The 27,377-nt window shown below is 36.5% G+C and overlaps 2 protein-coding genes and 2 long non-coding RNA genes across 6 annotated transcripts; 3 read left to right on the forward strand and 1 right to left on the reverse strand.

The window, feature by feature from the left end:
- The first annotated feature begins 3,357 nt into the window (after positions 1-3,357).
- On the forward strand, positions 3,358-4,376 carry LOC306991969. The gene is made up of 3 exons (XR_013796200.1): positions 3,358-3,482; positions 3,944-4,034; positions 4,310-4,376. It is a non-coding gene; the product is annotated as an uncharacterized lncRNA (long non-coding RNA).
- Positions 4,377-9,295: 4,919 nt separating this feature from the next.
- Positions 9,296-11,765, forward strand: LOC306991943 (low choriolytic enzyme-like). Its single transcript, XM_079600274.1, has 9 exons — positions 9,296-9,384; positions 9,513-9,543; positions 9,622-9,684; positions 9,821-9,973; positions 10,047-10,164; positions 10,271-10,449; positions 10,970-11,051; positions 11,173-11,294; positions 11,491-11,765. The coding sequence occupies exons 1-9, from the start codon at positions 9,319-9,321 to the stop codon at positions 11,493-11,495; spliced, it is 819 nt and encodes a 272-aa protein (XP_079456400.1). The 5' UTR covers positions 9,296-9,318; the 3' UTR covers positions 11,496-11,765.
- Positions 11,766-14,052: 2,287 nt separating this feature from the next.
- Positions 14,053-16,747, forward strand: LOC306991953 (low choriolytic enzyme-like). Of its 3 annotated transcripts, none has more exons than XM_079600283.1 (9): positions 14,053-14,077; positions 14,330-14,427; positions 14,749-14,811; positions 14,906-15,049; positions 15,494-15,611; positions 15,784-15,962; positions 16,071-16,152; positions 16,236-16,360; positions 16,612-16,747. In XM_079600283.1, coding segments are annotated over exons 4-9 (624 nt in total). In that variant the 5' UTR covers positions 14,053-14,077; positions 14,330-14,427; positions 14,749-14,811; positions 14,906-14,931; the 3' UTR covers positions 16,614-16,747. The 3 variants fall into 3 exon arrangements, with proteins under 3 accessions (XP_079456409.1, XP_079456410.1, XP_079456411.1); XM_079600284.1 differs by having other exon boundaries at positions 14,053-14,065; XM_079600285.1 differs by lacking the exon at positions 14,053-14,077 and having other exon boundaries at positions 14,348-14,427; positions 14,760-14,811.
- A 5,323-nt stretch (positions 16,748-22,070) lies between these two features.
- LOC306992430 lies at positions 22,071-27,098 on the reverse strand. Its single transcript, XR_013796282.1, has 3 exons — positions 26,995-27,098; positions 25,881-26,046; positions 22,071-25,059 (listed from the first exon to the last, which is right to left on the reverse strand). It is a non-coding gene; the product is annotated as an uncharacterized lncRNA (long non-coding RNA).
- Positions 27,099-27,377: the final 279 nt, after the last annotated feature.

Here is a 27,377-nt window from a genome sequence, read left to right on the forward strand (position 1 = left end):
TTACAAGCAGGAGTATGTTGTTTGTGCACCACAAACTGACACTTACCAATCAGGTATTTCAAATAATTGTAAACTAGCATGAGAGAAAATGCCACAAACTATTGTAAAGTGACACACACCATTGTTAAAGTAATTATGAAAACTGTCACCAATCATTCAGAAGTGTGCTGGACCTTGACACTGGCTTTTCACAATGCAGAGTAGTGTACATCTGTAGATCCTATATTATAATGTGGATACAGCAAGTCAAATATTTGAACAAAACATTTGGGAATCTCCAGAAGGAATATATATTAAATTAATTTGTAGTTATTGTAGACTAATCCCCAATGTTTAGTCAATGGTAGCTTATACAATGTAGCCTACACCTTTTTCAGTAAGCAGAGACAGAAAAGAGACTCAACAAATATGTAAGTTGAAGTAATGAATATTTAGAATAAAAAAGGAAAAATTACATAAAAGCAGATCATCATTCATTCAGCGCTGTGTTGTGGTTGCGCTGTGTCACGTGACAAGCAGTGACGCGTCACCATGGAAACCATAAAGTGACAGATTCGAAATAACGGTCTTCTTGAAAAACTCACGCTGGGGGGGTCAATTAGAATATTTTAAACTTACGTGTGAAAGGGTTAACATTCTTCAAATTAGTGAAAATTCTGTCATCGTTTACATGCTTGTCTCATTGTAAATAACTCCGCCCCTCACTTCCGGTTCTGGCGCTGGGGTTCTGGCGCTGGGGTTCTGAAACTGGTGGTGCTGCGGGTCTGCAGCTGGATATGTCTCCCTAGAACCGCAGGCGAGGACAGTGGTCGGTCATACTTTCGTGAAGTACCTAAGTAATACCCGATTCGGGAAAGAATAATACAAATAAAAACTAATGCTAAAAAACGCAAACCATTTCCTATATTTATAAGTGACTTATTAAAAAACAAGAACAAAGTCGCTTATAAAAAGCAGACATGGCAACACTGACATCAAGTGATGATGACGTTCTCGTCTACATTGATCACCTGACTGGAAGCTTTTTCTTCGTTATCCGGGCCGGCAGGTGGCGCACTCTTACATCACATTAAAGGCACAGCTGTATGCTACAGAAATTAGGTCTATAATGAGTTTTCTGGGTCCCTGCTGCCTTGCTGAATGCTCATTGAAGTAAAAATAAAGTATTTTATGAACAGAACAACGCTTGTCAATAAGAGTTCTTTTCGTTTACATAGTCCGAGTAAGGCTGCCCCAGAGTTGGGCTGCCCTAGTTCTGTGCCTGTTTCTAAGTCTGCGTAAACAGGCAATGCCTTACAAATGCAGCACTAAAATATGGCCCAGCCAATCAGCGCCTGGGCATGCAGGGCAGGGCACGTGCAAATGGGCCCGGAACATTTGGGGGCCCGCAGCCAAATAGATAGAGGGAATTCATTTTTAATTTGTGGGTCGGCCTCAATAAATATACTTTTTGTATGCATGGCATGTGCAGTAATTTCTTTTTTCTCCGTAATTTCTAATTTCTCCGTAATTTCTTGTGTGCATTTGTTATTTTTTGCACCCCGGGGGCTGCCGCAGAACTACCCCGGTCATTTTCACTGCATCGCCGCGCGAAATTAAAAAGAGAAAGCCGTGTGTGAGAGGTTACTGTTGCTTCAGCGAAGCGCTCTTTTTCAAAACTGAAGCTAATAAAAAAAATTGCGAGCACCATGTCGCAGAACATAATCTTTTTCATTTAAAATGCACAAAGCTGTGATTTAAACACCAAGGACATCGTGGATGAATTTGACGAAAGAAAGGCCTGGAGAATGCAACTAAAATGTGATTTTCCATTTTTGGCTGCTGTGTCAAGATCGTTTGATTGCATTAGCCTATAGTCTATAATTGACATTGGCTGAGCATGTTATTTTAAACATTTTTTTTTTAGTTCCGTTGTGGTTGTCAAAAGTTCTTGGGTAGAGTGTGTTTTTGTTTGTGGTATTTTTGATGCGCTACAGTGAACGTCTATAAATGTCTCTTCCATGCAGGGCGGGGTTAGGGGCCCCTGTACAATTTATTTTACATATGGGCCCGTGGTGACTGACTTGCTACCACTGAACCCAGCTAGCTTTAAACTTTGCTATTTGCTATTTTCATGACATTCATGCTGTATAGGCCTATATTTTAATTTTTTATATTTATGTTTTATGTTTTAATATTATGTTTCTGTTTTATAATAGCCTTAGCTACTTTTGTATTTAGACCTAAAACATTCTTTACATAATTTATTAAAACAAAGACACCAGCGAAGTAAATGAAAAATAATTTAACAAAGTAATGGTAAGGACATCCCCAATGGCATAATAATCTTAACCAGATTCTCAGACATTGATATTAATAATACAACCTGAACCTTACAAAATCTTCAACTTTTTGCGATAAAGGTTTTAATAACAATTTTATAAGAAATTTCTTTAATGTAGGATCCAATCCTCCATGTAAATGGCTTAAACCTCATTGCATATTCTTGCATTTGGACATTACCATATCAATATGTTGTTTCTAATAAAGTCAAATAAAATAGATGTTATCCTGTAAATGCAGCCATTGGTAGACATATTTATACTGTTTGTGATAAACATACTTTTTGTAACACATCATTTGTATATCTGGAACATTTATTTTTGTATTTCCCTTTTTCTATTTTTTGGACTGACTTTAAAATATATGAAAACATTTTTTTTAACAGAACTCTTCATTTGGAACCTCATGACATTTTACTTAGTTTTAAAAACCAATGTGTTTTCTGAAAAAACTAAATTCTATTATTAATCTTTTAATTATTTTGGCAAAGTTTTATAAGACAAAACTAACTCAAAAGAAACCCTCATATATTATCTTTTATAACACCGATCTCACAACACTTTGAAACTTTTTCAAACATGAGATCACAAAACAAAAAGGAAACGTCATTTTATTTTTTAATAAAAAATTAAATGATCATTTTTTTAAGCTTTTCAAATTCATGTAACTGCCCTAATATTATATAGCATTTTCTATCTCAGTATTTTTTTATTTTATTTTTTTTTACATGCATCTTCACTTGATATTTTAGTTGTTGTTGTTATTCTTTGTTTTATACACTCTGAACTTGATAACTAACGCCTTGTATTTGTCTTGTATTTTTTGCATTGTACATACTGTATCTGTAATTGATCTGGGGGGAAAAAGACACCAGGAAAATCTTAGCTGATTTCCCCTTATAAAGTTAAAGTATGTGTATCATTTTGATGCAAAATTGGACTGAATGGGTTAATGCTGTGTTATAAGCCTGGTGCTCAAGCTACTCTTTCATCAGACAGAACTGTTTATCTACATCTCTGAATCATTAAGTGGTTTCATAAATCGTCTGAGATTGTCTGTAAATTCTATTTTGACAGGTGGTGGAATTACATTTTAATGGAGAGCATTTAAGAGACTAAGCAGGGAGCTGGAGTCATTCTGAACATTTACACCAATGTGAGGTGAGTGTCTTTTCTATTGATCTCTCATTCAACAGGGATGAGATATACAGAAATGTTTATAATATGAATGAATCAGAGGATGTTTCAGTTTACATTTCAGAATGCAAAAAAGTGATTTATCAAGATCTAACTAGACAATTTAAACAATCATAATGCACGTATAGGCCTATGTGCATGAAATGCTCAGCAGTAAAACATTTCATACATTGAGTTACTTTTGATTAATCTAAGGATTTATGTCGTTTCTGATCTCTTTTCTCATGGAAGTATTTTGTTCAAAAACATATAGGCAGTTCGAAAAGGAGAAACCAGCTTTTTTTCCCGAGGCAAATCTCCACTTACCAAAAAAAAAAAAAAAAAAAGATAGAATGAAATCAAAAAACAAAATCTAAGTCTGATATACCTATTTACTTTTCCATTAGAAATAACATTTTCTTTGCCCCACATGTATGTATCTGTAGATGATCCAGAACAGCTTTCATTATGTTCCTGTTGATGGTGGTCATCTGTCTTCTGCTGGGCTCTTTTCAAGCTCAGAGTCATGCTATTGAGGTAAGAACAGACATAGGTAATAGGTGAAGAATAGGTGAAGTGGAAAGCAACATCAGTAGCAGTCTCCTGTGAACGGTTTCATTTTTATTCAGGAGATTCTAACCATCATATGTTCAAAAATGTTATGCATAAACAGGATATCTTTGAAAAGAGCTCTGAGGAGGAGATTGCTAAGAAATTATTTTCAATAATATGACTAATGGCCATGAGCAGTATAATTAAAATCTTTATATACTGTTTTATTAACACTGTAATAAACTAAAAATGGTTCTCAGATAACAGCACTGAACAAGATGATAAATCTGTGTCAGCTATAATTGCAAGGGCCAACAAACATGCAGGTAAGCGGACATGCTATTTGTGGAATGTGTTTTTATGTCAGCAGCTCAATAAAGAGAAGACATTGATCATTAATAAAATAAGGAAAGGAAATAATATTATTAACTATCCTTGATGAGGAACGTAACATCTTAGTTTTGTAATTTTGTCAGCAGTCCAGGGCTGTTCCTTCTCTGTACAAGCTCATTGTAATGTTCCCAGACTTAGCATGTTGAGTGAATTTCTGTGCTTCATACAGGACAGGGACTGGATGAGCCCCCGGTCATGTTTGGAGACATCGCTGTAGCAACAGGCTCAGAAATAGATCCATGCACAGCTCGTGGGTGCAAATGGCAGAGAAGCTGGAAAAGTGGAAAAGTCCCTGTGCCCTATGTCATCTCTGATGAATACTGTGAGTGACCGCTCTTAGCTCACTCAAAACCTTGTACTACAACATAACTGTTCAGGCCATTTTTCATATCTGAACTCTCCATGCAACAGCCTCCCAGGAGAAGGATGTCATTTTTCAAGGCTTGAGATCTTTTGAGGAATCGACCTGCATTCGCTTCATGCCTCGCACTAATCAGAGGGACTATATCAACATAGAGTCTAATTCAGAGTAAAAATCAGATTTGCATTTATAAAACAATTGCTGTTGCTCTATTTGTGCTTAAATTTACTGTATAAATTGGAGCTTTGTATTAATTGTGATTTTTAAGATATACAGATTTATTTACTGCAGACTCAACCCAATATTGTTTAGGAAAATGCAAATGTTCCATGAAATCAAATTATTATGCTAGCCTACATCTGTCTATCACAGGAACAATGGCCACTTGCTTTGTACACTTCAGATTGAATCTGTTTAGACTTGGTTTGAAACCAGAAAATTTACATTTGGTTTTGTATTAAATTGGTTACATTTAGTCGAATAAAGGCTTTAGATAGTATGATTATAGTATGTAAATGTTATGCTGCATGGGGAAGTGGGTGAAGCTCTAGGCTTGTAATCGAACATTTCCTGCTAGTTGATACTGGAACAAACCAAGCCTAAACAAACTACTCGTCCTGCCTATAAATTTGATACAGATTTTTATTTTATTTTATCACTACGGGGTAGATACGCGAATTTTCCACAATGCTTTATCTGTAGAGTGGTAAAGGGATCCTCCATAGGGGCTAGTGCACTTGCCTCAATAGTTGGCAATAAGCTACTCAATCAAAATAGTAAACACAAGTACAAGGCAAGAATACTTAGAATATTATACTTTTAAGTATATCTCGATCAACAAGTATAGGCCAAATATACTTAGACTTTCTGTCAGTAGCATATACGTCAAGACCCAGCAAACACAGAACGTAGCCTACCTAACAACGTTTTAACAACATGGCCAAAAGGTTGCTATAACTATGTTGTGTGGTAATGGTTGTTACAGCGTTGTCATAATGTTGACATTGAACCACACCGTTCAGAGCCATTTGCTTAAGGTTGTGCCGAGGGTGTCTGGACAACCACTGGACTACATCTGTACTCGTCACTGCCCTGAAGCGCGAGGCCGTCTCATTTAACATCAAGCAAGTATACTTGAGAATTGCATTTAATTTACGTCCTCAGCTAAATAAGATACGGAATTATACAAACACAACCTACAACTTCCTTGTCTAATGTGACATATCTCTGGTCAGGTATGACACATTTTTAACTTTATGCCAAAAGTTATAAGCCATAATGTAGCCAAAATGACTTTAATCGTGAGTAATTGATTTCAGCACTCCTTGTTGCACGTTAATGTGTTTTCCTTTTTTTTGGAAATGCACAAATACATTTTTTTTTTTTGGTAATCGCTCGCACACCTGTCTATTTTTCTTTTGATTTGTCGTCTCATTCGTTTCTTTGCTAGATGTTCTCATGTCTGCTCGTGCTAGTTAACGTTAGTCACTCCCTATATAATGTTTTTTTTTATGTTTTTTTTTTTTGTATGACTTTTGGAAGTGCAATTTGATTACCAGTTTTAATAGTTGAATTATAACCTTCTACGTAATTTTTACTCTTCAAAGTGTACTCGAAAAGTCTCTAAAGTATGTATTTGAGTTTTTAAGCAGAAATAAGAGATTAGAGAATGTATTGATTTTTTAATATGACTGAACATTGTTCCCCTATGATTGCTATTCACTGTAATAGGGCAGGAGTACAACTTTGACAAAATCAAGACTAACAATCTGGAGACTGCGACTACAGCTCTGTGATGCACTATGGAAGGCAAGTTTTGCTGTAGTTTAGTCACACACACACACACACACACACACACACACACACACACACACACACACACACACAAAAAAAAAATATATATATATATATATACGGTACATCTTCTCTGGATACCCCAAAACGTCTGGTAGGGTAAACAAGTGTGCGTCTGGAATGTGTTTGATACTGGAGTGTTTGTGTGGTTTCAGGTTTGCCTTCTCAGAGAGCCAAACATCATCCCTATTCCTCCAGACAATAAGGTGTCTATTGGCCAACCTGAGAAAATGAGTTCAAATTATATTCTGCGTATTAACACACTATACTGCAGTATGTCTTAAAGCAATTAAAATTATGAAACTTTTAAATCAAGCTTTGTCAACATAGTGTGAAAATGCTGTCTTCTTTGAATAACATTGATTAGGAAATGCATTTATATTTTGTATGCATACATGGATTAATGTTTAATTTTTCAGAATAGGACAAAACTTAGTCTGTGTTATTATTTGGAAAACTTTGAAAAATGACATTTCACTCTTCACAGAGGACAAAATATTTTACAGATTCAGTTTAGGAGTGTGTGATTAGCATAATTTTACAAACCTTAGAGTTGGTGCTTTTTTAATTCACAGTTTTTAAATAATTTGAGGGTTGCAGCTTTTAGGTAGTTTGGCATGTAGATGTGATGGAATGTTCTATAACATACAGCTGAATAAAATAAATACATATTACTCTTCCTCTATCTTATGGTTTGTGTGTGAGCTGGTGACCAGCCTTCTGTTTTTAAGCCATATATAGTGTCTCCAATATTGAAAGGTTGCGCAAGGTCCTCTTCTTTTGAAATGAGGGTCTGTTAAATGGTGAAACGTGATGGAGCAAATGTTTCAGATTAATCTGTAGAGCCATATAGTTTGTGCAAGGCATCTTTTGAAATGTTTCCACATCCTCTTTAGGAAGAAAAGGTCAATCACTTGACTCAACGTCTGGTTAACAGTGGACCAGAGAAATAAAAGCTTCCTCTTTGTAAACCAGGTTTGTGGTCTTCTGTGGGGAGGAATTGCAGTTTGATTTGCTAATTTGGTTTGAAAATGTTTTCCAACAGCTTACAACGTAAAGAAATGAAGAAAAATAGTTGATTGTGTTTCTGTCTTAATAAAAATCTACAGACATTTACCTATAGAAATAATTAGTTTAATAAATAGTGTTTTCCCAAGAGTGGATCTTTATTTAAAAATAAATAATTAAATATTATTTCACTCAATTACAAACACCACTGTGTATAATTTCTAACAGACAAGGAACGTGTATATATTTTATTCATTATATTATTTTATTTTATTTTATTGTAATTTATTTTATTTTAAGTGAATACATTTTAAAATAAAATATGCAAAATTATATGTATTAATAATAATAATAAAATATATAATAATGTACTTCAATACACTCTGTATACTTTAAGATGATCTGCTGAAGTTCAAACTGTGCATCAGAATGGGAAAGAACGGTGATTTTAGTGACTTTGAATGTGGCCCGATTGTTGGTGCCAGACGGGCTGGTCAGAGTATTTTAGAAACTGCTGATACTGGGATTTTCACGCACAACCGTCTTTAGGGTTTACAGAGAAGGTTCCACAAAAGAGAAAACATATGATACAGTGTGCGGCAGTTCTCTGGGCGAAAATGCCTTGTTGATTCCTGAGGAGAATGGTCAGACTGGTTCAAGTTGATAGAAAGGCAACAATAACTTAAATAACCACTCATTACAACCGAGGTCTGCAGAAGAGCATCTCTGTATGCACTTTGAACCTTGAAACAGATGGACTACTACAGCAGCAGAAGACCACACTGGGGGCCTCTTCTGTCCGCTAAGAACAGGAAACTGAGGCTACAATTGGAAAAACTGCTGCAACATTCAGATGCTAGGGTCAGAATTTGGCTTAAACAACATGAAAGCATCCATCCTGCCTTGCAACAGTTCAGGATGATGGAGGTGATTAAATGGTGTGAGGACATTTTATTGCCACACTTTGAGCCCCTTAGCACCAATTGAGCATTGTTTAACATCAGAGCCAGCAACAAGACAGCATGAGTATTGATGAAGAGTAGTGTTGCTGTCCATCCCTTTATGACCACAGTGACCATTTTCTGATGATTACTTCCAGCAGGATAATGCGTCACAAAGCTCAAATCATCTCAAACTGATGTCTTGAACATAATGAGTTCACTACTCAAATGGCCTCCAAAGTCACCAAATCTCAATCCAATGACGCACATTTGGGATGTGGTGGAATGGTAGATTTGCATCATAGATCTGCAGCTGACAAATCTGCAGGAACTGCGTGATGCTTTCATGTCAATATGGACCAAATTCTTTGATGAAATGCAAAATGAAGTCTTGGGGACAAAATGTCACAAAAGATATTAAACATATTAGGAGCCGTATGATGTACCTCCTCTTGTGGATTGGCAGACATCAACCCTATAAGATTTATTTACAACATTACAGCACAAATAAAAATCATTAGTTCTAAACTGAATGACTAATTTATGCGTTTGTACAAATATAAGCACATTTCTGCTTTTAAACCATGTGGTATTTTATCGCTGGATTCATGAAGGCTGGGCTATTGCAAAGAAAAGGAAGTTAAGGCTCTCAGAAGAGTATATAACTGTCAGCCCTCTTTGACCCAGAACATTTTCTCAGAAAGCTCTCATCATGTACTTGTTGGTGGTCATCTCTCTACTCCTGAGCTCGGTTCCTGCTCAGAGTCGTACTATTCAGGTGAGAACAGACAACAATATGCCATCAATATCTGAAATATAAAATGATAACATCAGCGTCGTCCCGTATAGACTGGCTTTTCATTTCCACTGGTTTCTAATACACATTTGTTTAAAATTCTAAAACAGGATTTAATTGAAAAGATCCCTGGGAAGACTGGTAAGATGCACAGAAAGAAAGAAAAGTAACTTGTAATTGTGTAGTGTTTTATTAATAATTTACTGATTCCCATCTCAGGTAACATCACAGAGAAAGATGATATACCAGTGTCAACTATAATTGAAACCAAAAAACATGCAGGTATGAGTTTGAAGGCTAAAGGCATATCTTTTGTGTAGCAGTTCATGGCAGATTCCTTGGCTCTCCTCATCCTTTAAAACATTATATCACCAGAATCAACATACTGAATTATTGTGCATTATTCTATACCACGCAGGACTGGGACTGGATAAGCCTTTGATCATGTTTGGAGACATCGCCGTACCAAGCGGGCTCCAGAATGCAGATCCATGTACCGCTCGTGGGTGCAAATGGGACAGAAGCAGAGATGGATTAGTCTATGTGCCCTACGTCATCGCCAACCAGTACTGTAAGTGGCAATGTTAACTAAATATATCTCTTCTGTACCACATGTTCTGTTCAACAGTCTATTCCTTCCACAGCTCCACAGGACATAAGAGTGATTGAAACGGGTTTGCAGTCCTTTGCACAGGTTTCCTGCATTCGATTCATACCTCATCAAGGACAGAGGAACTTTATTCACATACAGTCTAATTCTGGGTAAATCTCTGGATCCAGGGCTCCTTTCTATTACATTTCTGTGTTTATAGTAAAAGTGCTTTCCCTTCAGATAAATATAAAACCTGATGTGTTATGTGGTCCACAGATGCTATTCATATTTGGGGCGCCAAGGTGGAGGGCAGGTTGTTTCTCTCCAGCGTTTTGGGTGTGTCTATCACAGAACTGTGCAGCACGAACTCCTTCATGCTCTCGGGTTCCATCATGAACAGAACCGCAGTGACCGCGACAAACACATCCAAATCCTTTATCAGAACATCATTCCTGGTATTTTTGTTTAAAATTCTTTGGACAAATGTTTGAAATTAGGCGGCATTCTGCTGGCAAACCTTTCCAGAGCATGAGTTTTAAAAATGAGAATTCCATACATAGATTTCTGAAACATGATAAAAATGTTGGTGCATGAAAGAAACACTTTAAATAGTAAAGCTTTTTATTTATATAGTACTTTTAAAAACATCTGTTTATAAAGTGTTTGTAACAAACAACAGAAAACATGTAATATGTATTTAAATTATATGATACATAAATATGAATATAAATAATATGTATAAATAATAGTACTGTATATAGAATGGAAAGTAGGCTAAGTGAATTAATATCAAGACGTGATTAAGATTTAGAGATAAAGATAAAAAAGAACAAAAAATAAGAAAACAAGATGCATAAAACATTGCATATTACATTTAGTCACAATATAGTCTAGACTCTCTAGATTAGACTTCACTGTGTTTTTACCAGGTTTACATTTACAATCGTTAATACTTTCCTGTGCACTGTGTAACAGAACGGCAGCACAATTTCCGTAAAGTAGACACCAACAATCTGGCTACTCCCTATGACTACAACTCTGTGATGCACTATTCAAGGTAAGCGTTCTTGTAGTTCAGTGACATTTTTTTACTTTTTTTTTTTTTTGTGGTGTATAGGCCTATGCTAAAAACGTAGTAAACCGTTTTTACTGTTGTTTCTTCATGTGTGTGGTTATAGGTACGCTTTCTCTAGGAATAATGAGCCAACCATGATGCCCATTCCGAATGCGAACGTTTTGATTGGTGAAGCACAACAAATGAGCCCCAATGACATCCTACGCATTAACAGACTCTACTGCAGTACGTACAGTACAGCTTTCCTGTCATTTAAAAAAAACAAAAAAATCATTTGTTATTCCGTGCTGAAAACTCCACCTTAAACCTCTATGCTAAGCATGTCTGGTAGGCTGGTGGTCTTTATGGGATTTATTATTAACTCTTAATCACAACAAAATCGTGTCTTTCATTTCATATATTGCTTTTTTTTCCTCCTCAGGTTGAGAAACTGCTGCCGGGCTGTATGAAGAACATTTTCTGTTTCCTAGCATTCTTTTTAAGCTTTCCATTTTTGCACATCATAGTGTCAAATGATTTTACTTATTTTATTAACATCCTAAAATCAGATAAGATAATGACAAATAATTAATGATAATAAAAGATAATAATATTATCAGATGCTTGTGACAAATCAACAAAAGGAGAAAATAATGTGAACTCAAAATGTTATTTTAAACAAGTAAATAATAATAAAAAGAATGCAACACCCCTATTATTGATGGCTTCTGTGTCTTTTGTTTTCTATTTTGGCAATCCTTTTTTCAGTAGTAAAGCTGGTGAATGCAAGTGTTGTTGTCTTGATATTAATATCAAAAGAATGATTTGTGAAGGATCATGTGACACAGAAGACTGGAGTAATAGCTGCTGAAAATTCAGCTTTCCCATCACATGAATAATATACATTTTAAAACACTTTAAAAGAGAAAAAATATTATTTTAAATTGTAATAATATTTCACAAAATTACAGTTTTTACTGTATTTTTGATCAATAATAAATAATGTGCTGCCTTGGTGAGCATAAGAGACTTCTTTCAAAAACAAATGACAGAACAATGTTGATAAATGAAATTGATAGTGAATTGGCTACAGGCACAAATATAGTTTTAACAAGTGTGACATATCCCTTTGGAAACAGATGTGACCACCTCACTCTGGTCAAATATGAGTAAATTATGAGTTTGTGATTTGTAAAGTAAAACCTCTGCATGCCTCTTTCAAACATGTTTGCCCCTTTGAATGTAACAAGTAACAGATGCAAATGGGGAGAAGGAACAGGAATCAGTTGAGTGGAAGAGGCTATCGACATCAGGATAAAAGGCAAGGTCACATACTATGAGTCATCATATAAAGCTGCTTTGAAACATTCAGTATTATATAAAGTGCTATATAAATATGTATTACAGTATTTATACATTGTCATGTCTTTCAATTACCCACAAAACCAATTACCATGCAACACTCTCCAACATGATCAACATTACATTTATGCATGCAGACACCATTCATCCAAAGCAACTTACAAGGGATACATTTGATCAGCTCGTACATTCAAACCCATGATTTTGGCAAGTGTTTTAGTTATGCCACACGTTGTATGGGGAAAAAGTTCACAAAGAAGAATAAATATTTATGCACAAATCCGATCTTTTGACCATATCAGATTTTGTGGCCCGCCTGTTTACATTCACTTTAGACATGACCAGTATCCAATATTTGTGTTTACATTAATTCCCACCCAAAATGATTGTAGGTGATCGCTTTACTATGCAAATCATTATTATTATCGTTCTTGGTGTGAACAGGTATTAACCAACTGCAGGTAACTACTAATTATTATTACAATTATTATTCACAATCACAAATAAAATGTGTATATACTTTCTGCTGCATTCAAACATTTTATAATAATTCGACATAACATGTAACATAACATTGTAGGCAACTTAAGTAATTAAAGGACATTTTAGAAATGAGTAATGAAGAGAAACAGTAAAGTGAATTTATTGCACGTCATTCAATAATAATTTGGCTAGCAACATCTCTAGATACGCAGGGGTTTAAATGTAGCAAGGTACACAATAGGATTCTCTTGATAACTGAACTACAACATCTAAACTAATGGATGATTACATTCAAGAAAGAAAATTAATAGGAAACAACACAAGGATGACTGGATACTAAATGAAGTAAAGACTCTGACTGTTTCTGGTTTGTCAGCATGTGATGGCACCATACTGTGACAGGGAAATACACACCTGTTCTTCAGTGAAGATTGCAGGTTACACAAGACTGAACTCACTGAGTAATGAAAAAAAAAACACTTGCATGTTTATCATGTTTTCTTTGAACGTTTCAAAGATAATGTTTTGAGCATTCCCCACGTCTGAACATGTGACTGGAGATATGAATTCAGGACTCATAAATTGCTGCGGTCACAACTAAGAAAAAATTCAAATGCTTTTATATTATATTTGCATAAAATATGACTCAGATTTGAGCTGATAATTATAGATTTGACTATGTTAGTTGGCAACAGCAAAAATGTATAAAAAGTAGTTACCTGCAGTTGGTTAAGGCCTATTCACACCAAGAACGATAACTACATAACAATAACTATATTAGTGTCCACACCAATGCACAATAACATTGTGTTTATTATAAGTGCACGTTGCAGTTCAGTCATCTGCCGCTTTAAATGCTCGAGATCAAGGTTATAGGCATCAGATAAGGTGATATATAAAAATATTTATTATTTATGGTGATTAACTTTTAAAATATAATATAATTTTTTTTATCATGAAAATAAAGTGTTTTAAGAAGAGAACCCATACGTTCTGATGCATTCATAAGAGTTGTTTATGACACATGCTCCGGGAATTTCACACCTGTTCTTTTTCAAACAAGGTTAAACAAATCTGAACTCTTTTGCCCGTATTTGTCAAGATCATTTTGATATGGACTCGAACCAGGGTATAAAACGTGTTGCTCTGAAGCTTGAGGGACTATTCTTGAGGTGAGAATAGTGGTATGTTTGAGGTGTCTGTTCAAATGTATTCCAATTTATGAAGTGGATGGATTTTTTGAGCAACATATATTTATTGAAATCTTAAATATGTTTTGTACCATTTCACAAGGTTATGGTGTCCACTGGAACTTTTTATTTAATTTTAAAATTATACTTATCATGGCTTTGTATTTTATTTGAGATTTCAGGTTTCACATGACCAATATGTAAATTCTGTCTCACCAAACTGCTGTGCCCTGGTTCCTTCTGCAGGTATTTTATCTCTCTCTTATAGGTCTTTGGCTGCCATGTTTGTTACTAGGGTTACTTTTGGCCTGTTGGCCCTGCTGGTCTTGTCCATCGAGGGGAAGGTAAAACACATAATTATACATGCACACGTATATACTCTGAAAATTATGCATGACATTTCTTTTTATACTAATTCATGTAATATTGAAGAATGTATTATGCTTTGATTTCACTTAATGTGTAACTACTTATTTTCTATGTCCATGATGTGTGCGGTGTTCTGACTTAACTCACATTCAGCCTGGTAAGTCAAATACTCTAGAAGCTCTGTGAGATTGTAAAAAGCTTTGAGCTGAAACATTAAATAATTCAGCAAAGACACAGTTACTACTTGACGAATTGACTGAAGTAATGGTGAACGTGTTGATGTGCTTTTACAATAGTCGAGGACAAGTCTGCTGAGCTGTCTGTGTCTGAACTGCTGCACAGAGCCAACAGAGGCATTGGTATATACGCACTCACCACTTACTCACCAATAGACATCAATATGTTGCAATTGTCCTTCATTAAAAAGTCCAAAATTAACTGTTTACATGTTAGTTCCTGAAGCTGATGAGCCCAAGCTAATGGATGATATTGCTGTGAATGAGAAAAATGCTGATCCCTGCACCTCCTACGGCTGCCTCTGGTCCAAATACAGCGACGGCAAGATTTATGTACCTTACGTCATCGCCAACCACTACTGTAAGTCACTAATATTATGATTTATGTTTTTGTAGGCCAAATTCATGAAAGTACCTTTTGCATACTGCTGAGATTTAATGAAAGGATGGGTAACACTTTACAATAAGGTTCGTTAGTTAACATTAGTTAACTACATTATTAACATGAACTAATAATGAATAGCACGTATACAGCATTTATTAATATTTGTTAATATTAATTTCAATATTTACTAATACTTTATTAAAATCTTGTGCACATTAGTTCATGCACTGTGAACTAACATGAACTAACAATGAACAGCTGTATTTCTATGTTAACAAAGATTAACAAATACAGTAACACATGTATTGCTCATGGTTAGTTCATGTTAGTTAATACATTAACTAATGAACCTTATTGTAAAGTGTTACCAAAGGATGTAACTCTCCACAGTAGCAAACTCTGACCTCTTTGCCCTTTCAGCTTCCCGTGAGCTGGAGATCATCCAGCGTGGTCTGGACTCTTTCTCCTACAGCACTTGTATCCGCTTCTTCCCCCGCAGCAATGAGAGAGACTATATTAGCATTGAGTCTCGCAGTGGGTACATAACACAACTAAAACCACAATCAGAAAAACCAACACAGAAATACTTTCAAGATAAGGCAGAGACAAGGCGAAAACTATACAAAACTCTAAATGAATTACCATCAAAATGTATTTTGTGATGAAAAGTAAATGATGAAGAGATAATATCTAAGATCTCTGTCTCACAGCTGCTACTCGTACGTTGGTCGTCAGGGTTATGTCCAGACTGTGTCTCTGGCCCGTAATGGCTGCCTTTACCACAGCACTGTGCAGCATGAGCTGCTCCACGCACTTGGCTTCAACCATGAACAGACCCGCAGTGACCGTGACAATCACATCCAAGTGGTCTGGGAGAACATCAGTGATGGTATTGTTTTTGTTGAAAGAAGAATACATGTATATAGTGTTGTAAGGATCATTTATTTAATACAATAGATTTCTAGGTCCATCTGTAAAAGTTGTGTTTGCTCATCAGACATGAAGTACAACTTCGACAAAATCAACACCCTGAACCAAGGAACTGCCTACGACTACAGCTCTGTGATGCAGTACGAGAGGTGAGTGAGCTCAAGAGGAGATGAGGTTTCTCTCAGTGTTCCAGATTACAATCTAACGGCATCCATGCCACTTGCTCTATCAGATATGCTTTCTCCAAGAATGGCCTTCCCACTATGATTCCCATTCCTAACAATAACGTTGCGCTGGGCACATCTTCTGAGATGAGCCAGAATGACATCATCAGAATCAACAGGCTCTACCAGTGCTGTGAGTGTAACGACACAAACATTCATTTCTCTCCTTCTCATTCTGGAACTCATGCTTGCAAAAGAAAAAATAAATCAATACACATTAGAATTAGAATTACATTTGGACATTTCAAAACATGACCAAAATGTCTTTTATTCACATTAAAATTTTCAGTTTTTTTTATTTACATATTTAAATGTAAAGCTTAATTAAATGAAATTTGTAATTTAATATATTTTTATCGACCTTGATGATTTTGTCATTCATAGGAGCAACAGAACTTGCCTTCAGCACCCAGATTCGCAGCCCAAACTACAACAATACTTCACTCAAGTATCATGGATGGTGTCGAGTTCTGCACTTACTTGAATCACCAATAAATTTTCAATCAAAGAGAACATCAAACCCAGTTGATTTTTTAAGACTCTGGCCTGACTGACTGTGTGACAAAAGGGATAATTCACACTGATTTAATAATTATAAACAGTGTGAATAATCCATTTTCTGATGTCTTCCGTTTGCTATTTTAAAAATGACAATGTAAAGAAAACTACAATTTTAATAGTTATATTTTATTTAATTGACGTGGGAATTTTTTTACAAACAGTTTCCAAAAGTTCAGTAGGCCAACCATATTCATAAATTAATGTATTTAATGAAAGTTTGAAACTGTTGGGTCATATTTGGCTTAAAATGGCATGCTTACGTCCGTAAACACCTTTCCAACCCTTGTTACCGTCTGCAATATCAAAATACAGAAACTTCAATGCTGTTGCACCGAATAACTTGCTTATTCATACCAAAAGCATAATTGAGAGTGTGTTTTGTTTTTATACAACAGTATAAACATTTTACATAAAAAATAATAATAATAATAATGAATAAATTATTCCCACCCACTTTTACAACCACTTTTTTATTTATTTATTAAAAGTGGTTGTGACCAGAGATATGGATTCTGGCCTCATAAATACATATCACTTGGGGTGACCATTTTTTATATATATATCTTTTATATCCCCCCCACAATAACTACAAATTTGACAAAAAATGTTCATTGGCTAACAGTCAGAAATAACAGTCATGGTATTTTATCTTATGATGTTTAAAAAGTATTTGTACAGTATTTATTCATTTATCAGTTTATCATGAGGGATGTAAATTCCTTATTTTACTCTGTGAACAGATTTTGACTGTTGTGGTTTAATATAAATATGACATAAAAACATAATCTTCATGATTTCATAATTTTTACCACATACAACCAGGAGGAGACTAACATGAGGTTGAATGATGTTGATCACAACTAACTCTGTAATGTCGGACATGACTCAAGTCTTTACCTCATCACTTGAGATCTGACTCTTCTTTAAAGGCTAAAGGTAGAGATCGCTGAGAGTTCAGACACACTAGAGTATGTCACTGATGTATGTTCTCATTCAGAGCTCACCACAAAGAGTATAGGCCAAACTCTGCCCTCTAGCTTGAGAGAGGGCAGATCCTCATGTTTTCTGCTAAGAATCATCCAATCACGTGGAGCCCCGAGCAAAAGGGTGCCTGCATTACACTACATCAGATTTGAATTAAAAGGAAGACACGCAGGCGTGCTCAAAGCATAGCAAGGGGTAGTGTCAGGGTTCTGTCACTTCTGTCTGGTTTATATCTTGGTTTGGGGACAGAGCTCTGACACTCCCGGTTTGTAATGTGTTTGTGTATAGTCTGCTTTGTTGTGAGCACATGGCTTGTCATGTATTTCCTTGTGCCATGTGCTCTCCTGTCAATTGTATAGCCCCTTCCATCTTGTTATCTGATTATTGATTAATTTGCCCCACCTGCCTTCCTCGTTACCCTCTTTTGTTTGATTCCCTATTTAGTCTCCCTGTGTTTGCAATCTTGTGCTGGTTCATTGTCCATGTGTTTCCTGTTCCTGCCAGATGCCTGTCTCGTTTTCTCCCACGGGGAGTTTTTAATTACTTAATAAATATCCTTATTTCTGCACTTGAATTCTCGCTTCACTGTTTCACCATTCTGTGACTAAATGGCTGTTCCCTCAAATAGTGCCCTATTTAAAGGCTTTTTTGGCTTTTAGTATGAATTTGTTAACAGTAAGGCTAAGTTAGTGTGCACCAAAACAATGGCAAAATTCACATTTAGAACACCAAACTCAACGTTGAAAATGAAAATCAGGTTGATGTCAGAGTCCAACGCCAGATTGACATTAATCCCCAACGTTGGACAGACGTTGTATTGTGGTTATAAATGAAAATCGGGTTGACGTCAGAAACCAACATCAGTCGGGTTCTGTCGTCAACCCGACTTTCATTTCCAACCAAAATGCAACCCCTGCAACCAAAATCATCCCCTGACTGATGTTACCTTCTACTCAAGGACCTTGACAGAATTGTAGTGGAGTAAAAAGTATAATATTTGTCTTTCAAATGTAGTGAAGTTAAAGTAAAACGTTTCCAGGAAAAATTATACTCAAGTAAAGTACAGATACTCAAAAAGTGTACTTAAGTACAGTACTCAAGTAAATGTACTTTGTTACTGTCCACCTCTAGGCGATAGGAAAAAAGCCTCGAAGCTTCCATGCTCAACCGTTTCTGAAACGGGGACTCCGGTCCGAGCCACCACTACAGGACAGCCCAGAGCCTATAGACTATAGAAATAGCCTTAGCTAAGTTCATAGCACTATACATCTAGCAGCCGAACATAGCTTCAAGGCAACTCCAAACCAGACCTGAACACAAGCCTAAAGGGAGCAGCATACCAAAGGGAGGAAGAATTCTTCAGCAAGAATATCAGACTAAATGAGCTGGAGAGAATGCTGCTAAACGTAATACAAACCATTCCGCAAAGCCCCAATCTGACCTTCAAGTAGCCTTGGCTTCACTACCCAATATGACAGTTTGGGGATAACGACAAATGAGAGAGTGGAAGTGCTTCATTTTGGATCGGAAAATGAATGCATCTCAAAGAAAGCATTATAAGCTCCCATCAGAGCCGAACGCGTTCTGTATAAATGCTTAATTGAGGCTCAGATCAATGAGGCCTACAATCAGTCAGTTTAAAAAATAAACACAAAACCTGTACTAATTGAAAGAAAACAAGTTGTTAAAAATATTGAATTCAAGATTTTGTGATAATATAGCACAACGTCAGATTTATAAGCATTTTTTTGTAGGCTGGTCATTTTTGACCAGGAACACCACAAGTGTAACAAGTGTAAAAATCCCTCAAAAGTTAAAAAGAATAATCAAAAATTAAGTCTGTAAGTTTTAGTCCAATGTGATAATATTAACTAAAATTTTTGTGAAAAAGAACATCCTCTCCGGATCAGAATGACCCAAACACAAGACAATTGTTAAAAAGCACCTATTTTTTCTTTATTACTGTAATACATAAGATTTAATAAGAAAGGTAAACCATCAGCTCTGATAGATCATCAGGTTTGTGTCTGACGTGTGATCCTATGAAGCAACAAATGAGTGAATTTCACACCTGTTCTCTTTCAAACAACGTGTCAGCATGTTCACTATTGGCCATATCTGTAAAGATTGTATACCATCTAGGTATAAAACCCATATGGCCATATTTGCACTGGCTATGGAAATCTAAGATAACTGGTAGGTTTCCCATCTTTATTCAAAGTAATTTATATTTGAGCAAATTATCACATTATTTGAGCATCAAATGAGAAAAAGCACAGGTACATGACCATACAGTAGCCTATAAATTATATGACCATACAGTAGCCTATAAATTAAAATTAAGATGAAAATGTTTGGTGACCCATTTTTATCAGATATTCTCTTTGCATCTTCTTTGCGGGTCTAAAGTATTACAGCACTACACAAGTAATCAGAAGTTATGTTGAATATCAGTGTTATGCTGTTACTTTTTTACAAACAGTGTTTGCATGTCCTGTTTATAAACCAAAGTAAATATTTTGCTCTGACATATTATGATATGAGCCCTGTGATGGACTAGCCACCTGTCCAGAATGTTTATATGCCTTTGCCCTGTGACCCTATAGGATAAACGGGTATACAAAATGGATAGAAATGATAATATGTTGATAAATATTAGTATAAGAACTGAACTGACCTTCATTTGAGGCATTCTGCCTAAAAAGCTGTGGCCTGGTTCTTTCCACAGTTCTTTCGACACAATGTTGCCAAGGTCGCGACATTGTGGCCAAGGTGACTTTTGACCTGTTGGCCCTGCTTCTCGTCTTCTCTGTTAGAGTTGAGGAGATGGTAAGACACACACACACACACACACACACACACACACACACACACACACACACACACACACACACACACGCCACACACACACACACACACACACACACACACACACACACACACACCATTATTGCATTATGCCTGCACCTCTATGATACTAATCATTACTAATGTAACAATGAAGAATGTAAAATAATGAGTTTTGTCCTTTTCCATGTGTGTGGTGTTCAGACAGTATCAGAGCCGTTAAATATGTTTTTTAATGGCTCTGTATTTAGGTATATGTAAGGTGGGAGGAGCCTGGATTTCGAGTTCTGGAGTGAGGTGCTACTGGAGTTCCTTGATTATTGCAGGAATGAGAGAATAGTTCCTAGTCACATTGGCCTAAAATCGCAACTTTTAATTTTCTGTCGGTCTACACGATGTACAGAAGAGTCAAATAGGAAAAATATCGAAAACTCTTTGGTCATTTTTTTGAGAGAGATGCTAACGGTCTAATGATGATTCAATGATCTATGCTTGCTAAGCTATGCTAAAAGTGCTACCGCCAGACCCGGAGATCGGCCGTTTCGAAAACGTTTAACTCGAAAACGTGGATTCGGCCGCCCCAGCTAACAAAATTATGTTCTGAGAACGTTGTGGGAACGTTGATTTGGAATGTTCTAAAAACGTTGAAATGTCCAGTTTGCTTAACGTTGCTGGAATGGTTTCTTAATGTTAGCAAAACATTGCTGGAACGTTAGCATAATGTTGCTGGAACGTTATCTTAAGGTTAGCATAACGTTGCTGGAACATTAGCATAACATTGCTGGAACGTTAGCATAATGTTGCTGGAACGTTATCTTAAGGTTAGCATAACGTTGCTGGAACATTAGCATAACGTTGCTGGAACGTTAGCATAACGTTGCTGGAACGTTATCTTAAGGTTAGCATAACGTTGCTGGAACGTTAGCATAACGTTGCTGGACCGTCAGCATAACGTTGCTGGAACGTTAGTATAACGTTGCTGGAACATTAGCATAACGTTGCTGGAACATTAGCATAACGTTGCTGGAACATTATCTTAAGGTTAGCATAACGTTGCTGGAACATTAGCATAACGTTGCTGGAACATTATCTTAAGGTTAGCATAACGTTGCTGGAACGTTATATTAAGGTTAGCATAACATTGCTGGAATGTTAGCATAAAGTTGCTGTAATGTTAGCATAATGTTGCTGGAACATTATCTTAAGGTTAGCATAACGTTGCTGGAATGTTATATTAAGGTTAGCATAACGTTGCTGGAACATTCTTAAGGTTAGCATAACGTTCATGGAACGTTATTTTAAGGTTAGCATAACTTTCATGGAACGTTATCTTAAGGTTAGCATAATGTTGTCGGAACGTTCGCATAACATTGCTGGAACATTGGCATAACGTTGCTGGAACATTATCTTAAGGTAAGCATAATGTTCCTGCAACGTTTTCCCCCAAAATGTTATTAACAATACAACATTCAAAGAACATTAAAATGTCCACTGTCTTTCATGTGAAAATGTTATTTTAAGGTTAGAAAAACAATTCTGCACCATTCGTTCAACTTAATTTTTTTATTAAAACAACCATGTGAATTATAAGCGCACTTTTACATCACATCAAAAAGTAGAACATTTCATATGATTATCATACATTTTAAACGCTACATAATAGCTTAAAAAAACAACTACAAATATTTTCATGTAAACATTTAAATGAAATGAAAACTGTTTAAGGGTTAGTTCACCAAAAAATTATGTCAGTAATTACTCATGTTATTCCAACCCCGTAAGACTTCCGTTCATCTTCAGAACACAAATTAAGATATTTTCGATGAAACCTGAGAGAACAGCACCAGTGATCGTTCCAATCACACAGAACGAGCAGTGATCTGCGTTTTATGTTGGCTGCTAGGCAAACACAGAAACAGCTGTCCTGTCAGTCAAGTAAACGTCAAATCAGCCTTTTATTAACTTTGTTTACTTTCTGTTAACATTACGATTCCTGAAGTCGTTAAGCTCCTGGTAACCCGCGAGAGCACCACAAGTTTATCCTCCATCATCACACTCTCCGGCGTTCAAAGCAACTGTAGCTTTCATCACTACAACGGAAGACCCGCCTCTCCATTCATTCAATTGGACAGTGGAAAAAACACTTTTACCGCTCGGAGTTGATTTTTTTAAACTCCAAAAACGCGAGGCGCCTGAGGTGCATAAACAGCGCGCAGAACGCGCACTGCCATAGAAATCAATTGAAAAAAGGCACCTCTCACTGCCAAAATCGCATTAGGTGTGATCGGCCCCTAAATCAGCTTAAAATAACGCATTTATCGATTACATTGTTTCGCCACAAGGTGGCAACAAGTGACAAAATGTATTTGTTATTGAATCATTTATTAAAGAGAATGTAGTAGTATGATGCTTTTGAAATAAGTCAGAAAGGCGTTTGCTGTTCTCTTCTCAGGCGCTCGTGTTCTCAGCGCCGCCCGTCAAAATAAAAGTCCCGCTTCCAAAACGTCGGCCAATCAGAAAAACTAATCGGCCAACGCCGATATTTGAAAAATGCCTTATATCGGCCGATATATCAGCCTGGGCGATATATCGGTCGACCACTAATTGTCCCAGCCCTAGAGTTCACGAGATCAGCGAGAACTGAGAAGATGACGCAGATGGGTCTCGATGTAGTGCGGCACTTTTGTTAACTCACTCAAGAGGCCCACAAAAATGATTGTCGTTGCTTGATAAACTTAAGGTTGAGCCACTGTAGTCACTTGGACTATTTTAACATGTCTTTACTAACTTTCTGGGCCGGCAGAATGAAATTGCCTAGAAGCCTATGGAGGAGTGAGCCAGCTCTCATATTTCATCAAAAATATCTTAATTTGTGTTCTGAAGATGAACGGAAGTCTTAAAGGGATAGTTCACACAAAAATGAAAACTCTGTCAGTAATTACTCACCCTCATGTTGTTTCAACCCCGTAAGACTTTCCTTCATCTTCGGAACACAAATTAAGATATTTTTGATGAAATCTGAGTGCTGTCTCACTCCTCCATAGGCTTCTTGAGGGATTGAAACTTGCCGGCCCAGAATAGTTATTAAAGGTGCAATGTGTAATATTTCTGAGGATCTATTGACAGAAATGCAATATAAGATCCATAACTATGTTTTCAGTGGTGTATAAAGACCTTACTTAATGAACCGTTATGTTTTGAGTCATTTATATCTACATAACCGCGGGCACCCCCTTCTATGAAGCTCGACATATTGTGACGTCATGTTTCTACCGTAGCCGACAGCGAACAAACAGCGCTACAGAGCGTTTCGTCACTAACTTGAATGAGAAGCTGCAGAAAACACATATTGTTTAGGACAAGAGCCGACGGAGGGTAAATCTAAAAATCACGGGTCAACATCGGTGTGGCTTTTCACTGATGGAAGGGAAAAGCTTTCCCTTTCACTGAGGGAAAAAGGCTTTCAAAGCGACGCCGAAGTTGCCTGTTTTCTGCTGGATGGGTAAGGTATTCCAACTTTAACATTGCAAATGAAAACTGTTGTTTCATAATGTTAGCATTACCTAGAAGCTAGCCATAGACACCGTGTGAAGTGACTTTTCCCTTGTCAGTGGTGTAAAATATGTAGGTATATTGTTTCATGTAACTTAGTTATTCTCCCTCCCTGTGTTATGGCTTTTCTATGTGGGGATAAATGTGCTGTTACGTTCGTGAGACAATCAGCTGATTAGTACTATTGACTGTAAAACACTAACATTAGCCTACAGCATAACAGTTCATACTAGCCAGCTAAACTAATCTGTTAGTTAAATTTTGTAGTTGGATAGTTTCATGTGGTTCTTCTCCCTCGCTGTGTTGTGGGTTTGCTATGTGGGGAGAAATGTGCTGGTTACGTCGGCCACCGTAGCTTCTCCTTCCAGTTTGAGAAGGGAGGGATGGGCCGTAAGTGACTGGCTGTTTGCAATTCGCAAACCTCACCACTAGATGCCTCTAAAAATCACACACTGCACCTTTAAAGACATCGTTAAAATAGTCCAAGTGACTACAGTGGCTCAACCATATGTTTATCAAGCGACGAGAACACTTTTTGTGCGCAAAAAAACAAACAAAACTAATGACTTTATTCCACTATTCATTATGTTCTCCGTGGGCCTAAGTGTGTTTACGTAGTATAACTGCACATAGTATATCTGTGTTGCACGTCACCACGTAGGCTCACCATTGGCCGACGCTGGTCATGTGTGTGATGCGTGTGACTTATGGAGGAGTGAGACAGCTGTCAGATTTCACGAAAGTCTTACGGGGTTGGAACAACATGAAGGTGAGTAATTACTGACAGAATATTCATTTTTGGGTGAACTATCCCTTAAATATAAGTAGTGTGGGTGTGCCAAACTAGCACTGTGGTCCAGTCTGTGGTCCAGTCTCTTCATGCCCCGTCTGTGGATAAAAAACAGATTGACTGATGTTACTAAAAATTGGTGAATTATTATTTCATAAACATTTGATAATAACAGTGTGGCTACTCCATAAATGTTAACCCTAAAGTTATTTAGACTGTGCTTTGAGTACTATAAATTTATATTAGTTTTTTTCCAACTGCAAACACATGTTTTCAAAACGATGTCACCCTTTTTCAAAACTCTACACACAATTCCCAAAACTGCACACACAAAATGCCTCACATCTCCTTCAAAATGTAACACTGCATTCAAAATGCCATAATTACATGACAGAATGAAGCATTTGCATCAAATGGCAAACACTTCTTTCATAATAGTAAATTTTTGGATATACCATGTAAACACTGTTGTTCTATATCTAAAGCACTCTGGTCTTTCATAGGCTTATATCTTCACTTCAATACAATGTTCTACAGTGACAGTAATCTGCTGAGAGCGGGAACAAGTACACTAAACACCAATGCAATGTAGAAACATAACATGTTTTTTAGGCCAAACATTACTGTTGTATACAGTAGCATACAACACAACCATAAACATATGTGAACCAAAAGTATATTCTTTAGAATACAGTAAAGAACACAATTGTGTGTGTGGGGTCTCTGTCCATTGATGGCATCAATAGTTCAAAACATCTGACCTTTGACCTATATGTGATTGGTTAGTGATCAGTAAAGCAAAGTGTTTTCACATGTGAGGAGTGTTTTTTTCTCATGCAACAGTACATTCCACAACAACATGCTGGCACGCTGACAAAATTTTCGTCTTCGAGCATAGTACGGGGATAGTTTCTCTCACCTTAGAGCTTCAATTCAGAGGTCAATGCATCCAACGGCTGTCCTGTAATGGGATGATGTCTGTTTGGTATGCTTTGGCCTTGAGGGGGAAGAACTAGTAGAAGCTTGATGCTCCGCATCCGCCAGTTCAGACGCCCGTCCCATTGGAAGTCTCTGTGGGAAAAAAACTGTAAACCACACAAGATTAAAATGTAGCTTACAAATGTTATACAATGGAAAGGTTCAATAACACATTGTAAAGGATTAGCTACACCTGAAAAATTAATGAACTTCCATCATTGAGGGGAAAATAAGATAATGTGCATCAAAATTCTGTGTAACTTTACCTGCTAAACTTTTCTAATTTGTACTAATTTGCCATACTATGGAAGTAGTAATATAATACTTTCATTGTATGACAATAGCAGCATTGAGAAAGGTCTTCTTTGAAGCTATTATAATAAAATTATAAAAATGTATAAACCAGGGCTTGGCATTAACGTTAACCCTGGTCTTGTACTTGTCCTTTGGACAAATAAATCGTTCATTCACTTGTAAAAAAAACAAAAAGTAGCTTGTCAATGAATATATACATTTTTTGAAGTAAGGTTATTCATCTGTGTGTAACGTGTGTGTGTGCGCGCGCGCGCGCGCTGTATGCTTAACGTTAAATTAAAAGAGCACATTAATATGAAAACGGTGATTCAACTGACTTGGAATTAACGTTAACTTACCTGTGAATTAAGCGGTTGCGTGACATTCATGTTAATACTAGGCATAAATGGCATTATAAAACCCCAATTTGCCCTCCTGTAGGGCATTCCGTCATGTGAAAACTACGAAATAACCGTCCAGTGAATACTTTTAAGTTAATTAATTTTAAGATAATTTAGTTTACTTCCATTCACATTGAAAAATTGCCACCAAAACCTTTACAAAATCGTTAATCAAGATTACAAGCCTAAAGCCTAAACTTACAGCTAAAGTCTAACAGTTGAGATGCTAACAGACTTTTCCCGAAGACACTAAACCATTTCTATAAAGTAAATATTCAACGGAAGCGTGTTATTTACATGAAAGAATGTGTCAGAAACATTTTTATGTACTATTTGTGTAATTTTGGGGACTAAACTTACCTGAAATTAGCGAAACCAACAGTGAGAGACAGAGTTGCTGCTTGTCGTCAGTTGAGCTCCCCGCCCGTTTCCATGGTAACTCCAGTTCAAATCTGGTTCAAAAGCAACTCGAATGTTCAGTGCGCGCGCACATTAAAATACGTAGAAGTCACGCAGCATTTACATGAAAGAAGAAATGATGGAGGGAATTATTTGATAATCAGATAAAATATCCTGAAATGTGAGGTTAACATTAAGTGTATAGACTCGTGGCCATCACCAAACTGTTAACGGAATAAGAATATGAAGCATTGAGTGTAAAACAATGTTTACAAAGTCATTTATAATAGGTTATAATAGGCTATAATATAATGTAATATAGTCTATAATATTATATAGCTTTA

This window comes from Phoxinus phoxinus (assembly GCF_949152265.1).
Source record: "Phoxinus phoxinus genome assembly, chromosome: 2".
NCBI lineage: Eukaryota > Metazoa > Chordata > Actinopteri > Cypriniformes > Leuciscidae > Phoxinus > Phoxinus phoxinus.